Raw genomic sequence first — 22032 nt, 5'->3', positions numbered from 1 at the left:
CTTCTTATCTCTCTGGGAAAAACTAAAAACCAAATATCAGTTACAATCTCCACACAATCCTCTCCTTTCTTTTATCAGAAATCCGGCCTTTTATCCGGCATGGATCTACCCAAATTCTTTTAAAGCTTGGACAACATCAGGCATTCAGACACTAAATGACTTCATAGCATCTAAATCATTCCTTTCATTCCCATCGCTTAGAGAAAAATATGATCTACCAAACTCTGAGATATTTAGATATCTCCAAATCAAAAATTTCTATACACCATTCCTAAAGGGGGATACACCATTATCCCAATTATCCATTTTTGAATCAATCTGTACAAAAGATCCATTTGCTAAAGGTACAATTTCATCACTTTATAATCAATTATATGGAGTAGAAAATTTTAATAGACCCTCTTACGTTCAGAGGTGGGAGGAGGACCTGGGACGAACTTTAGAAGACACGGACTGGTCTAACATATGGCTCACATCTAAGTCATCTTCACCCAACATCTTAGCACTGGAGACAAATTATAAAGTCCTAACTCGATGGTACCTTGTACCCACTAGAGTGGCAAAATATTCACCTAATACCTCAGCTCTTTGTTTTCGAGGATGCCCAGAAATAGGCACATATTTACACATATGGTGGACGTGCCCAGTAATCCAAACCTTCTGGAAGGAAGTCTTCGTGATTGCATCTAAAATATTTTAAAAAATAATACAACCAGATCCATATTTAACTTTACTTAATCTAAAACCGGAATGGTTAACACTCTCTCAATTCAAACTTATGATCCAACTAATAACGGCTGCAAAACAAACAGTGGCCAAGGCATGGAAATCTCCTACATTGGTACTAGCAGAAACAATTCACAGAATGAATAATACAATGTCCCATGCTAAGATGGTAGCTATCGATCAAAATCAAATTCCAAAATTTGAAAAACGTTGGCATCCTTGGATAAAACAACAGTTCCTGTCAAACTTCAATGACTCTGTCCTGTTGCCATGGTAACAGATTAAATGACTTACAGAGACACCCATTCTAAGGCTTCAAAGAGAACTAAAAAGAATAATAAACTGACGAGCGGAACAACCTTGTGGACCATACCTCTACCTTTCAACCCTTTTTCTTCTTTCTCTTTCCTTTTCTTCACCTTACGATAAAGCTCATTATCAGAATTTATTTGACCTATATACACTCTACTTGTAAACAATATGTATAGTAGGTATAAATCATTTAAATACCTACAAAAGTAACTAAGGAAATGATATATATCTTTAATTTAGGTTTACGTGAACCCAATGTTTAATATTTGAAATTTCATGATATTTACCTATATAAACCCTACTGTAAAACAATGAGCTTACTTTATAGATCCTTGTAAACTTACTTTATGTATCTTTATAACATTGTATACTCAATAAACTTCTTTTGACAAGGAAAAGAAGTTTATTGAGTATACAATATTATAAAGATACATAAAGTAAGTTTACAAGGATCTATAAAGTAAGCTCATTGTTTTACAGTAGGGATTATATAGGTAAATATCATGAAATTTCAAATATTAAACATTGGGTTCACGTAAACCTAAATTAAAGATATATATCATTTCCTTAGTTACTTTTGTAGGTATTTAAATGATTTATACCTACTATATATATTGTTTACAGGTAGAGTGTATATAGGTCAAATAAATTCTGATAATGAGCTTTAATCGTAAGCTGGAGAAAAGGAAAGAGAAAGAAGAAAAAGGGTAGAAAGGCAGAAGTAATTTTTTTTTTAATTCTTTTATTATTATTTTTTTACAATTTGTTTCAATATATTTTACTTTTTTTTTTCTTTTGTGAAATATCAGGGGTCTAAACACCTGATGTCTCACTTTTAATACAGAGAAAGGAGATTGAAGACACAATCCTTAGTCTCTATCTCTGCAGCCCCAGCTACACGGAATAAATGAACAGGAATAACTCTCTACAGAGCATCCTGTTCATTTACAATTGTTTAATACTGTATGCTTCAGTTATGAGTATACACAGTGAGAGCACTGATCACACACTGTGTTCATTCAGAAAAGGAAGGGGCCAGTAATCACATACTGTACCATCATCTACAGTACATATCATCAACAGGTTCCAAGAATCTGGAGAAATCTCTGTGTGCAAGGTAAAAGAAATGCGCAAGGACACAATGTTGGATGCCCATGATCTTCGGGCCCTTAGGCGGCACTGCATTAAAAACAGGCAAGATTCTGTGATGGGCATCACTGCATGGGCTCAGGAATACTTCCAATAATCACTGTCTGTGAACACCATCCAAAAATGCACAATTAAGCTCTATCATGCAAAGAAGAAGCCATATCTGAACATGGTCCAGAAACGCTGCTGTCTTCTCTAGGCAAGTGCTCATTTAACCACTTGCCTACAGGGCACTTTTACCCTCTTCCTCCTCAGGCCAATTTTCAGCACTGTTGCACTTTGAATGACTATTGCGCGGTCATGCTACACTGTATCGATGTGACATTTTTATACTTTTTTTTCACATAAATAGAGCTTTCTTTTGGTGGTATTTAAACCAAACAAGCAAAAAAAACCACATTTCTTAGTTTCTGTTGTAAAATTTAGCAAACTAATGTGCGCTGATGAGGCTGCACTGATGGGAACTAAATATGGGCACAGATAAACTGTACTGATGTAAACTGCACTGATGAGGCAGCACTGGTGGGCACTGATGAGGAGGCACTAATAGGCAACACTGAAGGGTACTGATAGGTGGCACTGATAGGTGGAACTGATGCTTCCAGTGCTTGGCAGCACTCATGGGCACTGATTGGCAACACTGATGGGCACTGATTGGAACACAAATCAGCGTTTTCACTAATATTTTAAAGCTTGAATCGTTTTACTGATTGTAAGTGCAGTTTTTATCCTTTTATTCATTAAATTTAACTTGCTACACTATGGGGTTGATTTACTAAAGGCAAATCCACTTTGAACTGCAAGTGCACTTGGAAGTGCAGTCTCTGTAGATTTGAGGGGAAGATCTGAAATGAGGGGAAACTCTGCTGATTTTATCATCCAATCGTGTACAAGCAAAAATGCTGTTTTTTACTTTCCTTGCATGTCCCCCTCAGATCTACAGCGACTGCATTTCCAAGTGCACTTCCAAGTGGATTTACAGTGCAAAGTGGATTTGCCTTTAGTAAATAAACCCCTATGAGAGATTCCTCTTTCCTTCTCTACATACGATTGAGCCATATGCAGCATATATTTAAGGGCGCAGAAGGGCCTTAATAATTCTGGGTGCACACCTTCCTAGTATCCTTGGTCCATTGTTGGATGCAATTGGAGTGTTTCATTCCAGGGTCTGATGTAAAAACCTGACAACTAAGGATAAATAGGACTATTGTTTGATTTCCTGTAATAGGGGTCAGGAATCTCTGGTGAGTGAGCTGCATATCTATCTTCTTGGTGGAGAGGAAAGCACAACCACTATCCTGGTGTCCAATCTTCACATTTTTTAAATTATTAATGTGGACTGATTTTTTACATCTAATTTGTATACTTTGGACATTATTTATGTATATGTATGCTAAGTGAGTCGCACATTCACAGTCTTTTGGTGGAGAGATTAAGCATTTACACTTCCTGGTGTTAGAATTTGTAAAAGTTTTTACATCATTTTGTATGGTTCATATTGATTTATATTATGGGAAGGTGAGATTGCAGTTATTAATTCACTTTATTCAAAAACAAACAGTCAGCGCAAAAACCATCAAACAAAGCAAAGCTGCTGAACACTAAAGGCAAATATATAAGTCCTTTCACGTGATGCAATAAAAAATATATAGTGCAGCGCTGAAAATACTAATCAATAATAAGAAATGTCCATAGATGGAAAAACAATAAGTGTCAGCGGTGATGCAGGGTGCCTCATGCAAATCCACAGTGCTCTTAAATCCGTGCTCCCCCTCTTGCCAGTCAAACCGCTCACCTTGTTATAGGGACCCCTGAACTAACAGGAAGGTCTCATAAGCGTTCACCACTTATTAGTGGTCAGGGTGGTATCTTGACTGGAAAGCTGGAAACCTCTTCCTTAATAGGGCTCAACAATTTTCTTCCAAATATGCATGGAATAAACAAAGGAAATACATAGTGGTCTCTGTATAGCTTAAAAAACGATTCCTTTTATTAAAAGACTGGTACTCACATATATAGCACTATAACCAGTGCTAGGAATTAAGGCGCATGTTAGTTACAGATGACAATGAGTGATAAGGCGGCTGCAGCGACGTCTAAACCGGGATAAAACCAATCCGCACGCGTATCGTCCAGCAGGACTTCCTCAGTGGTCTTAGGGTCCCCTAGGTCTAGTCAGTAATTTATATAAAACCCCCTTATTCAATCATCTGTTGCTAATTAATTCCCGAGTGGTGACCGTCCAATCAGAACGCACCACTCAGGAATAGGAAGTATAGAAAGCTCAATGTTATTGCAGGTTGCCATAGTGATCGGCGTCATGATGACACGACGCCCGATCACATGACTTCCTGCTAGGTACAGCACCTCCCTCCTGAGTGCACAGGCAGGGCATCCAGCCACTCCTATAGGCTGACACTCAGGAATGGGGCGTAATTCAATATGGATATGAGACACGATCGCGTCATCGCGATGACGCGGCGTCCGGTCATGTGACCGACTGCGACAGTGGGTGCCTCCTTCTTTCAGTCACGATGGGACCAGATAAGCCGTTATAGGGTGAAGCTGGATCACATGATGCTGCTAGCCACACATCAGCTGAAAGGAGTGTAAGCAGAGGAGGAAAACGATGAACCTATACCCTCTGTATGACCCTGGGATGCTAGTCTAGTTGGCACCACAGTGCTGAACTAATTTCTGTCAGCGGACATAATCAAAGTGTAGCATTGATAAGCTTAATTAATCCAAAGAAACCGAATCATATTCGGAAAGTTGCTTTAAAGGCCACCCCAACGTTACAATAAAAATAAAACTATTTAAAAGAAAGACACTTCCCTGCAGCCACCTTTTACAATATAGTCATCATCCGTTATTCAAATAAATGGTTAGCAGTCCTATAATCACCAGAATAAAAATTATCTAAAAAAACTAAAAAATATTAGTAAATAATTACCGATCAGAAATAAAACAGTTCAAATCGAACTCGACATTAAGCCCCGTGGGTACTCCCACATGTGTCTCATACACCCAGAAAGACTTACGGCGGCTCAATTGTCTGATGAAATTACCCCCTCTCCAGCGGGGTGTAACCTTTTCGACTCCCCAAAATTTTAGTTTGGCAGGACTACGTTTGTGACATATTTTAAAATGTTTAGAGACATTGTGTGAGTCTAATCCTTTTTTAATATTGGTAATATGTTCACCGATGCGGACATGCAAGGGTCGGGACGTTCTCCCCACATATTGTAAGCCGCATTCGCATTCCATAATGTATACCACCCCTGCCGTGGAGCATGTAATGAAGTCTTTGATCTGGTAGGTCTTCTTGGTTGCTGTAGCGATAAACGCTTTGCATTTTTTAATGTTCCCCCTAGCTTGTTTGCATGCTGGGCAATGTCCACATGCGTAAAAACCTGTTAGGATGTTGGATATCCTATTTTCAGATGCAAGAGGTGGGTCGATAACCCCTGGGGCTAACTTATCTCTTAGGGATGGTGCCCTTTTATAAACAAACTGAGGACGTTCGGGGAGAACAGGACCGTGTATTTTATCCTGCTTCAAGATAGGCCAGTATTTGCGAACTATCTTTTCAGATTTTTTTGTATTGGACATTGTAGTCCAAAACAATTCTTATATTCCCTGTTTTATCCTGTTTGACCCTAGGACCATTGGAAACCAGTGTTGTTCTATCCATTATAGGAACGTTCTCGATATGTTTCGTAATATCTGATTTATTGTATCCCTTTTGTACAAAACGAGGTGATAGAACTTCAGACTTCAGATATTCCTGCTCGTGTGTGCAATTCCGCCTAATGCGTACAAACTGTCCCTTAGGAATGTTGCACAACCATTGTAAATGGTGGCAACTTCCGAGGGGAATGTCGCATTGCGGTCCGTGGGTTTAAAATGATTTTTCAACTCTAACCCGTTGTCTTTTATATGGATATCAAGATCCAGGTACGTGACGTGATCAATACCCACATTCCAGGAGAGGACGATATTTCTATAGTTCTCATCCAATTTTTTCATGAAAGTATCTAGGTTCGATCGGTCACCATCCCAAATCATAATAATATCATCGATGTACCGTTGGTAACAGATGAGTTCTGGGGGTGTGTTCTTATAAATCACTTCTTCCTCCCAGTGTGCCATGAATAGGTTGGCAACACTGGGAGCAAAACGGGCCCCCATTGCCACACCCCTTGTTTGGAGAAAAAAACGTCTATTGTACCAAAAGTAGTTTTTGGCCAAACAAAATCTCAAACAATCTAAGATATAATTTTTATGTCTTTTGGTCAGATCTGCTGAACCAAAAGCCCACTGTACTGAAGTTAACGCATCTTCATGGCTAATGATCGTATATAAGGAACTAACGTCCGCTGTAATTAGTACACATGAAGATGTAAGTGGGAGAGATTCTAAAATATGGATAATATGTTTGGTGTCTTTTACAAAAGAACGAGTTTTCATAACCATGGGCTGAAGAAAATAGTCAATGTATTGACCCAGTCTAGAGGAGACTGAGTCGATCCCATTGACTATGGGGCGGCCGGGGGGATGGGTACTATTTTTATGAATTTTGGGCAAAAAATAAATAATGGGGGTACGACAGAAAAAAGGATCCAAATAAGAAGCTTCTTTTAAACTAAGGACACCAATGTGTTTTCCTCTTGCTATAAGGTAGTGTAACTCCTCTTTGAATTGGAGCATCGGGTCCTTAATAAGTAGAACATAAGTATTATAATCAGCCAACATGTTTTCCATTTCATTATTGTAATACGTTTTACTCAAGACATCCAAACCCCTGCCCTTGTCGGCTGGACGTATTACCAGATGTTTTCGTTCTGTCAAAGACTCAATACCTCTTTTAATATATGAAGGATCATTGACTTTCCAGATTTTTAATGTATCTAAATCTTTACTAACCATATTCCTAAACACTTCCATATGTTTATTATCTCGGTTAGGGGGGTTAAAGACAGATTTGTTGCGGAGAGTTGAGTGCGTAATCGAAGCTTCCTGGATACTAGATGAATTACGTACTACAGTGTTAGAAAGATGGTATTTCTTAATATTAAGGGTCCTAATAAATTTTTGCAAACTGATGTAGGTTTGGAATTTATTTAAGTTGCGGGTGGGGGCATACTTAAGGCCCTTATCTAAAACCTTAATCTCATCCTCACTCAAAGACGAGCCACTAAGGTTATAGATACCCGCTCCTACTGTGGTTTGACTCTTTTGAGTTCGCCTTCCTCCTCTCCTTCCTCTCTGGTTTTTCTTTTCCTTAGTCCACTGTCTGGGTTTGCAAGAGGTGGGGCCACATTCGACCTCGCCCTGGGTTGGGTGGAATGAATGGAACCCCCCTCCCCATCCCTCTTGGGGACCTGTAAAAATCCCCTCCCCTCCTAGGTCCGGAATTCTGTAAAGGTGCAAACCTATTCTGGGTAGGAATGGGATTCCTAAAGGGTTGAAACCCTCTTCCTCTGTTGGGGGGAATACTACGAGGTTTATTGAAATACTGGTTGTCATTATAACCCCAATTCTGCCCACTCTCAGGGAAATAGGTATCATGATGATAAGTTGCATCATTTGTATGTGGGGGGTTCCAAGGGTACCGCCTATATGGTGATTCATAGACATCCCTCCTTGTCCCCCTTCCTTTCTTATTCTTACCTCTTTTGTTGTATACAAGTTTGAATTGATTGGTATTAGCAGGAGTAGCTGGATTGTTGTAACCAAACTGATCACAATTACCATCATCGTCCTGCTGAGTAAGTAAAGGAGTATATTGGGGTTCTCTGTTAGTGGGTGCTGATGGTAAAGGAGCTGTTACTGAATCTCCTGGCTTACTTTGCCATTTATATATGTTACCTTTCCCAAAATCCTCAAAATCTCTTATATATTTCTTTTTCTTTTTATTTTGGGTCTCATAGTCCCATTTGACTAGCTTGTTTTTCAACTCAGCTGCGAGTCTGAGAAACTCTTCAGACTCCTTATGAGACTCGATAGAGCTTTTAAGTTCAGCGATCTGGGTTTCCAGTAGGGTCATCTTACGTCGTTTGCGTGCTAGTAGAAACTCGATCAGCTCAAGACCTTTATCGGTGAAAAAATTTTCCCATTCTTTCATCGAATGCTCATCCATGAGACCATCATTGGGAGGTACTTCCCATCTGAGTCTCCTAGGGATCAGCTTGGCCTTGAGATATTGTTCAAATGAGACTATGTCCCACCATGTTTTGATTTTTTTCTCAAATAAATACCCAAGTTTTCTGAATCCCATGGATAAAGCATTCGTTTCTTCAGAACTATGGTTACTAGTAAAAATCTCTCCTAACTTAATCTCTCTTTTTTCAATATACTGAAAAATATCCATTGTTAATGCTGCTGAACCGAAATATATTAACCAAGCAGTAGATATTCAAAAACAAACAGTCAGCGCAAAAACCATCAAACAAAGCAAAGCTGCTGAACACTAAAGGCAAATATATAACTCCTTTCACGTGATGCAATAAAAAATATATAGTGCAGCGCTGAAAATACTAATCAATAATAAGAAATGTCCATAGATGGAAAAACAATAAGTGTCAGTGGTGATGCAGGGTGCTTCATGCAAATCCACAGTGCTCTTAAATCCGTGCTCTCCCTCTTGCCAGTCAAACCGCTCACCTTGTTATAGGGACCCCTGAACTAACAGGAAGGTCTCATAAGCGTTCACCACTTATTAGTGGTCAGGGTGGTATCTTGACTGGAAAGCTGGAAACCTCTTCCTTAATAGGGCTCAACAATTTTCTTCCAAATATGCATGGAATAAACAAAGGAAATACATAGTGCTCTCTGTATAGCTTAAAAAACGATTCCTAACGGTATTCGGTATTCTACATAATTTTTTCATTTGTATTTAATTAACATATATTCATACATTACTTCCCAGATTCCCCTTCTCTTTTTTCTGACAAGTCATGTTACATTGTTGCCTTTACAAATACTTTTTCATTGAGACCTTTTTCATTATAATTTCCATTATACTAGTTACCACTACTCTCCATTTATGAGTATCTCTGGGTATAATATCTAAATATTACTCAACGTAATCTAATTTATTTAGTTATCTTTATAATTTATACTGATATATTATTCTTTAACATCCATTCCCAGATTTTCTATATTTCTGACAATTCACGTTTCATCAACGGAGATCATCCCACTACTCATATAGTGTCACCCCACTACCTTATGCTATTCAAACACTACATGCTGCCTCAGCTCCCGCCACGAGGCTCGCTGCCCCCGGCCTACTCCATGCCATCCGCCATGCGCTGCGCTCAATGTCAGGGTTGGTAAGTGTATTTCTGGCCATACTTTTCTAACATTTTTTCAATTCCTCCCCTACGGATTGAGGTTGATTAGATGTACATGTCTTACAGGATTATTATGCATCAGCTCCTGATGAGTGGAAAACATCACCCACGAAACGCGTCGAGCTATAATTGATGCCTACTCTATCCACTGTACTTTGATGCCATCATTGTTCGTTATTACGATTACATTATCCCTGTATGCAACTTTACTATCAGTCACCGGGCAGGCCACCATTGGCACCCATGCTATGGTCTACCAATACCATTTTGACTACCATCTACTTTGTGAAATCATGTATTCAACTGTGTGTACTTGCCCATCGATTATGTCTATATTTTTGTGCCAATTATCTGTACAGGTGTATATATATGAAATTCTTTTATTATATCTACTATGATCAATAAATGCACAATTTTAACCCTCCGCATTTCAACTGCTTCATTTTAAAGTCCCATGCCCTTTCTATATATACCTTCGGTATTACCGGGATGGAGGCGACTAGTGCGCCTCATATAAAGTCCCAATTCCCCCTTCATTGTACAATTCCTTTTATTAAAAGACAGGTACTCACATATATAGCACTATAACCAGTGCTAGGAATTAAGGCGCATGTTAGTTACAGATGACAATGAGTGATAAGGCGGCTGCAGCGACGTCTAAACCGGGATAAAACCAATCCGCACGCGTATCGTCCAGCAGGACTTCCTCAGTGGTCTTAGGGTCCCCTAGGTCTAGTCAGTAATTTATATAAAACCCCCTTATTCAATCATCTGTTGCTAATTAATTCCCGAGTGGTGACCGTCCAATCAGAACGCACCACTCGGGAATAGGAAGTATAGAAAGCTCAATGTTATTGTAGGTTGCCATAGTGATCGGCGTCATGATGACACGACGCCCGATCACATGACTTCCTGCTAGGTACAGCACCTCCCTCCTGAGTGCACAGGCAGGGCATCCAGCCACTCCTATAGGCTGACACTCAGGAATGGGGCGTAATTCAATATGGATATGAGACACGATCGCGTCATCGCGATGACGCAGCGTCCGGTCATGTGACCGACTGCGTCAGTGGGTGCCTCCTTCCTTCAGTCACGATGGGACCAGATAAGCCGTGATAGGGTGAAGTTGGATCACATGATGCTGCTAGCCACACGTCAGCTGAAAGGAGTGTAAGCAGAGGAGGAAAACGATGAACCTATTCCCTCTGTATAACCCTGGGACGCTAGTCTAGTTGGCACCACAGTGCTGAACTAACCTCTGTCAGCGGACAATCAAAGTGTAGCATTGCTAAGCTTAATTAATCCAAAGAAACTGAATCATATTCGGAAAGTTGCTTTAAAGGCCACCCCAACGTTACAATAAAAATAAAACTATTTAAAAGAAAGACACTTCCCTGCAGCCACCTTTTACAATATAGTCATCATCCGTTATTCAAATAAATGGTTAGCAGTCCTATAATCACCAGAATAAAAATTATCTAAAAAAGCAGCTGTAAAAAGGTCCGTGTGCATGAGGACTTAATGTTTTAGTTTTTTTGATTCATCAATTTTTTTTTGTTCATGTAATTGTCACAATATATATTTTTTTTACACAGAATCTCCACTAATCACATTTGCACAGGTGTGGGATACTCAAAAAGCTCAAAAAAGCAGCTGTAAAAAGGTCCGTGTGCATGAGGACTTAATGTTTTAGTTTTTTTGATTCATCAATTTTTTTTTGTTCATGTAATTGTCACAATATATATTTTTTTACACAGAATCTCCACTAATCACATTTGCACAGGTGTGGGATACTACCAGGGATATTCAGTCAGGGGAGGCAGGGGAGGCAGAGCCTCCCCTGCCATGGACAAACAAAAAAAAAAATAGATTGAGCTTCAAGGGTCGTAGCTCGTTGACCTGGGGTTACAGAGACCCTAAAGGTTAGGTAGCCCAAGTCCTACCCCACCACTGGTCACAATTTGGGGCTCCTAGCACCTATGGTCCCAGAGATACAGGGCTTCTTGCGCAGCCTGTCAAAAGCTACATACAGCACAGCCAGTTTAAATACAAGCTGGCACACTCTGAGAGGATGAGCTCATAGTGCCTCTCACTTCTTGTCAGAAGCACTGAGCTTAAAGTGGAGGGCCACCCTAAAAAAAAAAAATTACTTCAAAATGTTCCTACAAATTTGGAGAAAAAAAATGAGAAAAAATTTTTTTTGAACTTTTTTAACCAGAAATGGCTGTTGCTAGGCAGATGGTCCTAATCTGCCACTTCCTACACTGCAGTGATCTTCCGTCTTCTCCTCCTCGTGTTGTCTTCTGGGGAATGGGGTGCGCTGTGTTGTGGGAATTGTGTGTGTCCCACAACACATCGCGCCCCATTCACAAAGCGGTGCGCGCCTCGCATATGCGCAATAGGAAACGGGCAGAGAAGCTGCAAGGCTCCATTGCCTGTTTGCCTTAGTTTGAATGGCGGAGCCGGGACCCGAGAGCCGAGGGACGGGTCTGCCTCGGGCGGCCGACATCGCGGGTACCAGGGACAGGTAAGTGTGCTTATTAAAAGTCAGCAGCTACAGTGTTTTATTTATAAAAAAATGTTTTTTTCAGCTGGCCCACCGCTTTAATGGACAGCTTGGAGCCTTGGACCAATGGTAAAGCACTATTGGTCCAAGCTCAGCAAGCTGTCCAATAAAAATGCTGCAGTGGAGGCTCTCCTCTCACTGCATTGTCATAGAAGGGGGCCTGTGTCTAAAAGACACATGCTACCTTCCAGCCCAGCCCTCCTAACTACAAGGAAAAAACATGGGTTTATGGGTATAAGGTTTACCCATAATCCCATGTTTTTCTCACACAGTTAAGAAGGAGAATCTGCTGCTGCTGAAAAGGTACTTTTTTAATCAAGCTAAATAATATATTATTATGCTATATGTTATAACTTAATAATTTATTATTTATCTATTTACTGTGAAATTACTGGTTTGAAGTTATAACTTCAAACTTCAGTAATTTGTCTGTTAAGCCACCTGCCTGAGTACAGATTTTGAAAACATAGTAAATTACCTTAAAAACAATATATAATACTTATTTGTATATTACTTACTTATGGTAATTAACCCCTTGCCACCCAGGCCAATTCTGACACTTCTCTCCTACATGTACAATCATAATTTTGTTGCTAGAAAATTACTCAGAACCCTCAAACATTATACAGGCATACTCCACTTTAAAGTACACAATGGGGTTTATTTACTAAAGCTGGAAAATGCAAAATCAGGCTCACTTCTGCACAGATACCAATGAGCTTCCAGGTTTTATTACCAAAGCTTAATTGAACAAGCCGAGGTTAGAAGCTCATTGGTTTCTATGCAGAAGTAAGCCTGATTTTGCACTTTCTAGCTTTAGTAAATAAACCCCATTGTGTATTTAAAAGTGGGGTATGCCTGTATATATATTTTTTAGCAGACACCTTAGGGAATAAAATGGTGGTCGTTGCAACTTTTTATGCAACACGGTATTTGCGTAGCAATTTTTTCAAACGTTTCATGAATGAATAGAATGAATAAAAAAAACACTAAATTAGCCTGATTTTTTTTTTTTAATATATAATGTAAAAGATGATGTTGCACCAAGTAAATAGATACCTAATATGTCACGCTTTAAAATTGCGTACACTTGTGGAATGGCGCCAAACTTAAAAATATCCATAGGAAATGCTTTAACATTTTTTACAGGCTACATGTTTAGAGTTACAGAGGTCTAGTGCTAGAATTATTGCTCTCACTCTAACGTTCGCAATGATACCTTACATGTGTGGTTTTAATGCCATTTATAACAGTGCCTCACCAGCCACTGACCTCACTGCATGTCCCTGCTATATACCTAATATCAGGATGGAATGATGTCAATCACGCGCATGCACATGAGCACAGCCATACCAGCACACAGTGTGTACATTCTACAAGGGATTGTGAAAAGCCAGGCAAATGTATTTTGCTGCAGAAGAGACATTGCGTGTCTATTCTTTAATAGAGTCTGCCGGTTCTCAATTTTTTATTTTTCTACTTGTCAAAATAGTTTTATTGAGTACGGAGATTATGTACAGATAACATTGAATTCAATTTTTTATTTTTCAACTTTATTTCCACTTTAAAGCTTTGTGAGCTGAGGAAAGTGTATGACTGCTGTGTACACGGGTTATTTACATTGCTGATTGTTCATACCGATTGACACCATGACCTCTTTTACTTATGCAGCGCTCTGAGTTATTTTACTTAATCTCCTGCCCCTTTGAATGTACAGCCCCTAAATAGTCTCAGCAATTAGGCTGATCAACATGGTAACATTTTCAGAGAATGCACATACTGTTCAAATTGTGTGAAAATCACTTGCAAAAAAAAATGCTGTTTCACAAATTGTAAATACTGTAATATCTTTCAAAATAGTTTAATTAACCCTTGAGCATCTTTTTTCATTTTTTGTTTAGTTATTTTAATTGGTGTTAATGGCTTGATGAATTTACATATTTTTGTTTGATATAAAAGTACTGTTTCAGATGTGTTTTAGGTGGATTAATACTTTAATTGATGACTATACATATGTATCTCATGTTCAGATCCCAGGACAGTGTTTTTATGCTGTGGAAAAATCTGTTGATTAAACAAATGTGACGAGATGACAATCTGTTTTTTGCCCATAGTGGTAAATTACTATTTGCACGCTTAAAAAGCTTACAGATTGAAGATGGTTTTAAATGCAAATGGGCATAAACATTTTAAAAGTAATATAATGGCACAGGCTGGAATATTTGGATGTGTGTGTTAGCCTATGTTATTTAGGTTTATGAATTCGGGGGTAATGCCAGACTGGGAATAAAAAGCTGCCCTGGCATAAACCATACACTAGCGCATATCTGTGCCTAGCTAAGCTACATAATTAACAGCAATAATATTTATCAATTAATACTATGCTACTGACTCAATAAAATGATGGAGGACAAGTACGTGTAGTGCAGATACGTGGCAGAAATGGAGCCTGCAGCAAAGAGTCATTATACTTAACTGGAGTTTAAAAGATCAGAACCAGGTCCAAGTAAAAAACACAGTAGGATGCAATCAAACATTAAAGTAACACTAAACTCTGGTTTTAAAAAAACTGTTCAAGTATGTACAATGGAAAGATTCTACTGTATGTATGTATTCCAAATTTAGAATAGTATTTCCTATTCCTCTCCGCCTCCTCCAAATTCCCAAATTCATTTTTTTTTTGCTGCAGTGATCTGACTTGTTAGAGGATGGCTACTTTGCATGGTCCCACTGTATGTAGGAACGTAGCCACCCTTTCTTGCTTGCTTCCAGGATGGACTGGGGATTATGGAATTTTAAGTTTATATTTGAAGAGCAGTGTACATAACTGCAACTAATGAGCACTACGCATTCCTAACAAATGGGAATGAAGAGAAAAGGGAGAGGTTTGGGAGCTCATGGAAGATATTACAAGGAGGCAGAAAAACACAGTAAGAAACTATTTAATGAAAAATAGATTACGGGGCCAATAAGTAGTGGATGTGTATGCATACCTCCCAACATTTTGAGATAGTAATGAGGGACACCTACTAACAAACGTATGTAAGCATAGGACACACCCCCCTACCACACCTTCTTAAAGGAGAATTAACCAAAAAAAAAGGTTAATTAAATCCACAAGTGCTTTTTTTTTACCACTATTATTCCTTTATATTGGCTTTTAAAATGTACAAATGCAGCAATTTAGAAATTGGATGAAAGGTTTAGCACTGGGAAACACTTTTTGAAAGATAAAAAGTGCATTTTATATGCAACTATATGGATCAGACCAAAATGAGTGGGAAAGAGGGACAGAGGGACATTGCTCCAAACCAGGGACAGTTGGGAGCTATGGTGTATGGATTTTTTTTGGAGAATAAAGACTGGCTTTGTTCTCATCAGAACTGCTTCTTTTGCCATACTAGTCAACGAGAATGCAAAAGCAGCATGCACTTGCCTAGAATGAGGTCAAGCAGGTCAAAGACAGGTCCGCTGCAGATCAAATGCACCTGTGACTTGTTATATTGCTTTTGTTACCGCTCAAAGGAGAGGTGAAAGTATATCTCTGTATCCCAGAGCATGGGGTGCAGGCTTATCCTGATAGCAATCCAGAGGGCTAGTAAATGTAAAAAGGAAAGGATCGCCGCTACTCCTGACCAGCCCAGGTGAACAAACGATAAGGAGTGGCCTCAGCCTCCATTTCTCCACCAAACCACACACCCTGAAGCATTTTACCCCTGCCCACCGTAGGTTTAGTCATTAGGTGAAATGCATCAGGGTGTGTAATTTGGTGGAGACATGTAGGCTGAGGCCACACCTTATCATTTGTTCACCTGGGCTGGTCGGGAGTAGCAGAGGTCAAATGCACCTGTTGATGAACTCTAAATGTTTTCAGAAGTATCTTAAAAGAGAAGTACAGCCAAAGCTCCTTTGACTGTACTTCTCCTGTGGATCAGAGGAGTGCAATTCATTTTAAAGTCCGCTCTCTGCTGATGTCACGGATTTCAGTCCAGGCACCGCATCATCGTGACAATGGAAGTCGGGATCCACCAGGTGCCTGGACTGACATTCCGCCCAACCTCTCAGCAAGTCGCTGAGAGTCTAAGCCAGCCACCCCTCCACAGCTCAGCGCTCCAGTGTACGAGGAGGGTGGAAGAGCAGAGAGTGGTGACTGACAGTCTGCAGCTCTCTACTTGGGGAGCTGTGAGAAGCGAGCTGTCGGTGATGTTCGAACGCTCGGTTCTCAGTGTAGGGGTGCAAGGGGACAGATGCAGCATTGGATCGATGCTGTATACACCTAGGTAAGTATAAATCAGGAAAATCCCCAAAACCGATACTTCTCTTTTAAACTGATGTCAAATGCAAGTGGAATGCACTGTGGCAGTGCAAGGACATGCCACTGTGGAAAAAGGCAGTCTGGACCAGGTTTTGGGGAGAACTGGCACACTAATGGTATAGGTGTGTGCTGGGTTCTTAGGCAGGGTTAGAGTTCAGAGCTCTACCTTCCTGGGAGTCAGTGTATGGCTGCAAGGGAGCAGAGGGGTGTCCAGGACAGGACAGACAGCAACCAAAGCATGAAAGACAGAGCAGCAGGGAGCTGTAGGAAAGAGACAGAGAGCTGACAGGGGCTTTGTGCACGAGCACTGGGACTCGTGTTAGATCTGTTTGTGATTTTTTTTCTTTCTGTTTTTATAAAAGTGGGCAGAAAAAAGCCCTGAAAAGGCATATCTGGTGTAGACTGTACTCACTGGCAAGTGCTAAACATGAGCTAAACAACCCCCAAGATGTCATAGAACCCAAAAAAATTATTCTGCATTTCCTATAGTCACAAGCCCAAAACCTAATACGTATGCCCTAACAGTGATACAGATATTGCATTTGACCTTTTAGTATGATGTGTACACACCTAAATTTCAGCAGGGACAGGAGAAGGTGCTGCAACCTCCATCTGTGCATGGAAAAGGTCCACAATAGCTACCTTTTTTACAGACTAGGGAGCATCTTACCCTCATATTGTTATGGCATGACATATTGTTGCACCTGACCATTGCCCAGAAACAAGAGATACCACATGACGTTGGAAGAAAAAAACTGTGAGAGAAAGGAACTTGCATCCAGTGAGCTGTGTAGGGCAACGTACCTGCCACATTTGAATATATTGAAATTAACTGTCCAATCTTTGTGTTAAAACAATATTGAGACTGAGTAACAGCTACCAGGGTCACATAGGGTTGGGTAAGTTGCAGGCTTAAAAAATTGGAAAAAGTCCTGCTATCTGAATCTTTGATGCGGTTTCCAACAAAATGTGCATTACGTACAGTTCCATAACAATGCATGTAAAATGCGCAACACTCAGGCAATTGAAATCACAAAAACACTTAGGTGCATCTAAAGATAAGAACCACCGCACATTGGATAAATCCCAAATGTCAATGTTTATTGTAAAGCATCTACAAACATGATAGTGACATTCCCTCTCCCCTGACCACTCCCTCTAATGCTTTTCAGTCAATCAGGGCTTAGTCATAGAGATCTCTACAACCAATCCCTGATTGGGTGCAATGCGTTAGAGGGAGCAGTCTCAGGGAGTGGAATTTGTGGATGCTTTAAAATAAATGTGGATATTTGTAATTTATCCACATTATATGTATATATTACATTCACAAAGAGATTGAATGGTTCCAGTAGCCCCAGCACCTGGGGGTTCAAGTAGCAACGGAAGGAAGCTGCTTGGAGTTTCTTCAGGTTAGTACCATAGGCCACTAACCCTAATGCCCTGTTTTGCCGTCGGAATAAACTCTGAAGTTTTTTCCGACGGAATTCTGTCCTGCATACACACGGTCACACCAAATTCCGACTGTCAAGAATGCGGTGACATACAACACGTACGACGGGACAACACGTACGACGTCTCGTACTTGCTTCAAAGCATGTGTCATTTTTGGTACATCGGAACAGCATACAGACGAGCGGTTTTCCCGTTAGGAATTTGTTCCATCGGAAAGATATAGAACATGTCCGTCTGAATTTTCGACGTAAAAAGTTCGATGGGGCATACACACGGTCAGAATATACGATGATAAGCTCCCATCTGACTTTTTCTGTCGGAAATTCTGATCGTGTGTATGAGGCATAAGGCTTACTGTACACGGGACGTTTTAAAATCTCTCCTGAACGATTTACCTTGACAGATCGTAACCGATAATTTCAAAACGTCCATTTTGCTGCATTTACATGCTGCGTTTACCCGCGTTTGCGTTTAGAAGCGTAGTTTTTTTTTTTGTGTGCAAATTGTCAAAAATGAAAAACCCTTGTAAACGAAACTCGTCTAAATGCGAGTTACTGCGTTTACAAAGCTGTTACAGGCATTTGCCATTTCAAATGCCTCTGAACATCCGTCCTAAACACATTTTTTTGCTTTCCAAAAAATGCTTCTAGACTCAACTGCCTAGAAATGACTATAAACGACCCTGTGTAGATGTACTGATAAGATAACATAGAGGAGAGTTCAGGGGCAGCTGAAAAAAAAACACCCAACTGCTCCTAAATGTCAGTTTACCAGCAGCCGTGTACATGAGGCCTAAGAATACCGATCAAGAAAGTCAGAGTGAAGTCAAAAATCCTAAACTTCAGACTTGATTGGGGTCAACAGTTTAGAAAGTCCTGAAACTACTGGACCATCATGACAGCCTGGAATTCGAATTTTCAGAAGGTGAGCTCAGTAATGGCCGCATACATGCTTACACAACATAGATTTCCTATGTTACTAATTACTAATATTTAGGTAATAAGTAATGTTACTTATTAGTAATAATATAAATGACTAGTTCTGGACTACATTTACCTACCTATAGCTGGCATATTAGAAAGGGCCACATAACTGGAATTGTGGACAATCGTAGTTTTAAAGGTTGCTTTCAGTGCCGGTTCATCAAAGCATGGATAAACTGTCCTGGCAGATGCTGGCTCCAGCTCCGATCCCACTAGGACTCTGCAGACAGAAAATAGGAAGCAGTTAACAGACAGGGATCAAGCGTTCTCAAGCTTTGTTTGTTTGTAGGACCCCTTCTATACATGTCATCAATACACAGACACGGACCCCAGGGGAGAAACAAAACTGAAAAATAAAAAGTAAATCAGACAGAATCAATATAAACAATTAGTATAAGGGCACACACAATGTGGGGACAAGGCAATGGATCATTTGTCCTGTTATGTGCTTATTTATCGTTAATTTAATATAGCAATACCATAGCACCCAACTGTCCCTGATTTCGAGGGACTGTCACTGATTTGGAGCAATGTGCCCCTCATTCCTCCTCATTTGTCCCTCATTTCGGTCTGATCTATATAGTTGTATATAAAATGCACTTTTTATCTATCAAAAAGTGTTTTCCAGTGCTAAACCTTACATCTGATTTCTAAATTGCTGCATTTTTAAATTCCAAAAGCCAATATAAAAGGAATTATAGTGGTAAAAAAAGCAGGTTTAACCCAATCTTGTTTTTTTGTACAATTCTCCTTCGAGGGGGCGTGGCAAGGGGTGTGTCCTATGCCTCCATACTTTTGCCGATAGGTGCCCCTCATTCCCATCTCAAAAAGTTGGGAGGTATGCAATACCTACCTATTTTTCTTAAAGTTGCAGGAAGTTTATTTTACTTTCAATAGATGTGATGAGGTACAAGTATTGATGAATACAACATACACGTATGTGTCCATGTTCTAGGACTCCATTAACATGAATGGAGAGCACTACACAGCTTTTAAATAGTTGACTGGCATTGACTTGAATCGAGCTCAGGCTTTGCATGGGCCTGAGATAAGGTGGAATAAGGAGTAACCTATGCAGTGCCATACTGGTCTCATAATGAAAGAGTATGTCTGGGCAAAAAAACACACATTCAAGCAGCCTGTGATACACGCACATCTGCTCATAGCTTATTTCTTTAAAATGTTGCAGGTATAGAAAAATACCTGTTTCTCCTGCCAGAAATCCAGTAGGCTTCTAAATTCCTGTAGTGAGCTGGCAACTCCACCTCTACTGCATTCAAGTCCCGAGCTGTGTTGAGTTCTCCTCTGCTGGCGTACAGAACACGTCCCCTTTATGTTATGGAGACAGCATGAACCTGAAGATCACAGGGAGCTGCATATGTCATGAGACATGGATGCTGTCACAAAAGTGTATGTAAGCGTTTAATTTATTAATTGATTGAATCTAATTGATTTAATTTTCCTGTTTAGTGTTATCCAGCTAGCATCTTTAATAAGTGATCCTTAGGTTTCTTCCTTTTCAAGGGTGGCCAAGGGGTGGTAAAAACAGGTGGTCTATCCACATTTTAACAACTTCCGGACCGCTCACTCGCAATGTACTGTGGATGGGCGGCCCGTACAGACAAAGCGCCGTACTGCTACATTGCTGGCTGTTTCCGGGTATAGGGCATTGACAGCCACTGTAATTGTACACAGCAGGAGTTTGTCAGCAGGTTCGGACCAATGACTCATGGCTGGAACCTGCTGATCCGCTCTGTTCAACCACAGCCCACAGCCATGTGTTCACAATCAACACAGGCCCTCTGTACACAGGAAATTTTGCAGGGAGAAGAAACAAAGAGATCTGTTGCAAAATGCAGCACTCATTACAAAAATTAGATTTTACATTATTACACATTGTTAGGCACACATTTAAAGCGGGTTTCCACCCAAATTTTGAACAATATCTGTATGTATTCTCTTCCTTGCCTAGATGCTGACATGCCGTTTAAAAAAATTTAAATCGCCGTAATTACCTTTTATTTTTCTATTCTTCTTTGCACTTCCTGGTTCTCCTCCCGTGGGAGTAGGCGTGTTTCTAGCCTCTCCCAGACTCCTGGGAGCTAGTCTCAGGCTTCCCAGGATGCCACTGAGCATGTGCGGGAACGAGCAGTGAATGCTGGGAGCACAGCATTCACCACATCCAGGAAATAAATGCTTGTGGGCTTCAAATGCCCACAATGAAGATGGAAACCGCCTGCAGTGAATAATATAAGTTATTCTTTCCGACGAAATCTGACACAGGCGGACATATTACACACAATATGTGAGTATGTAATGCTGAGAAGAAAAGTTTGTGAATGAACTCAAAAAAAAAAAAACGATAGATAGGTGGACCCCCGCTTTGTTTCTAGATGTTATAACTTTAATGCAAACCAATCAGTATACACTTATTGGGATTTTTGTTTTACCAAAGACATGTAGCAGAATACGTTTTGGCCAAACTCTATAAAGACATTTGAGTTTTTATTAGATATGTTTTATAGCACAAAGTAAAAGATATAGTTTTTTTCCCCAATTTTTTTATATAATAAATAGAAGCAGAGGTGATCAAATACCATAAAAAGAAAGCTTTATTTATGAAAAATATTTAGTTTGGGTACAGAGTTGCATGACTGCGCAATTACCAGTTGAAGTAGCTCAGTACTGAAAAAGAAGAAATGCCCTGGTCATGAAAGGGGTAAAACCTTCCAGAGCTGAGGTGTTTAACTGCCCCTTGACTACCTACCTACAAGCGGACATGGTAACACTAAGATGAGTACACATTGCCACAGCCACAATGCTTTGCCTCGCGGTGCTGCAATTTTACCGCAACATGCAGTTTGTCATTTAATTAAACAGGACTGCCCTACAACTAAAAGCCAAATGCTTAGCTTGCAATTACGGCATGGTCCAGCAATGCAAAATCATTGTTTAGCAGTCAAAAAATAAAGAAAAAAATCAGCCATCAGAAATTGCCAGTTTTGCCTACTGAATGCCTGCAAACCCTATTTCACTCTCCTCTGAAAAATGTCCAACATTTGGGGGCAGTAAATACTTACATTCCTTTTTACATTTAGTGAGAAAGGAACATAAGTGGATATAATATTTCATATGTAATATTTTACACATAATATTAAAAATAAAACTGAA

The 22032-nt window shown here is 39.9% G+C and overlaps 1 protein-coding gene across 1 annotated transcript in view; it reads right to left on the bottom strand.

The window, feature by feature from the left end:
• Positions 1 to 22032, bottom strand: part of LVRN (laeverin) — a 252227-nt gene that overhangs the window by 125204 nt on the left and 104991 nt on the right. The window contains exon 2 of the mRNA XM_073624650.1: positions 18939 to 19081. Within this exon, the coding sequence (XP_073480751.1) occupies positions 18939 to 19081 (143 nt within the window). The remainder of the gene's footprint in view (positions 1 to 18938; positions 19082 to 22032) is intronic.

Source organism: Aquarana catesbeiana, linkage group LG01 (assembly GCF_042186555.1).
Source record: "Aquarana catesbeiana isolate 2022-GZ linkage group LG01, ASM4218655v1, whole genome shotgun sequence".
Lineage (NCBI taxonomy): Eukaryota > Metazoa > Chordata > Amphibia > Anura > Ranidae > Aquarana > Aquarana catesbeiana.
The sequence above is the reverse complement of the archived record's forward strand: the minus strand, read 5'-3'. Positions and strand labels throughout refer to the sequence as shown.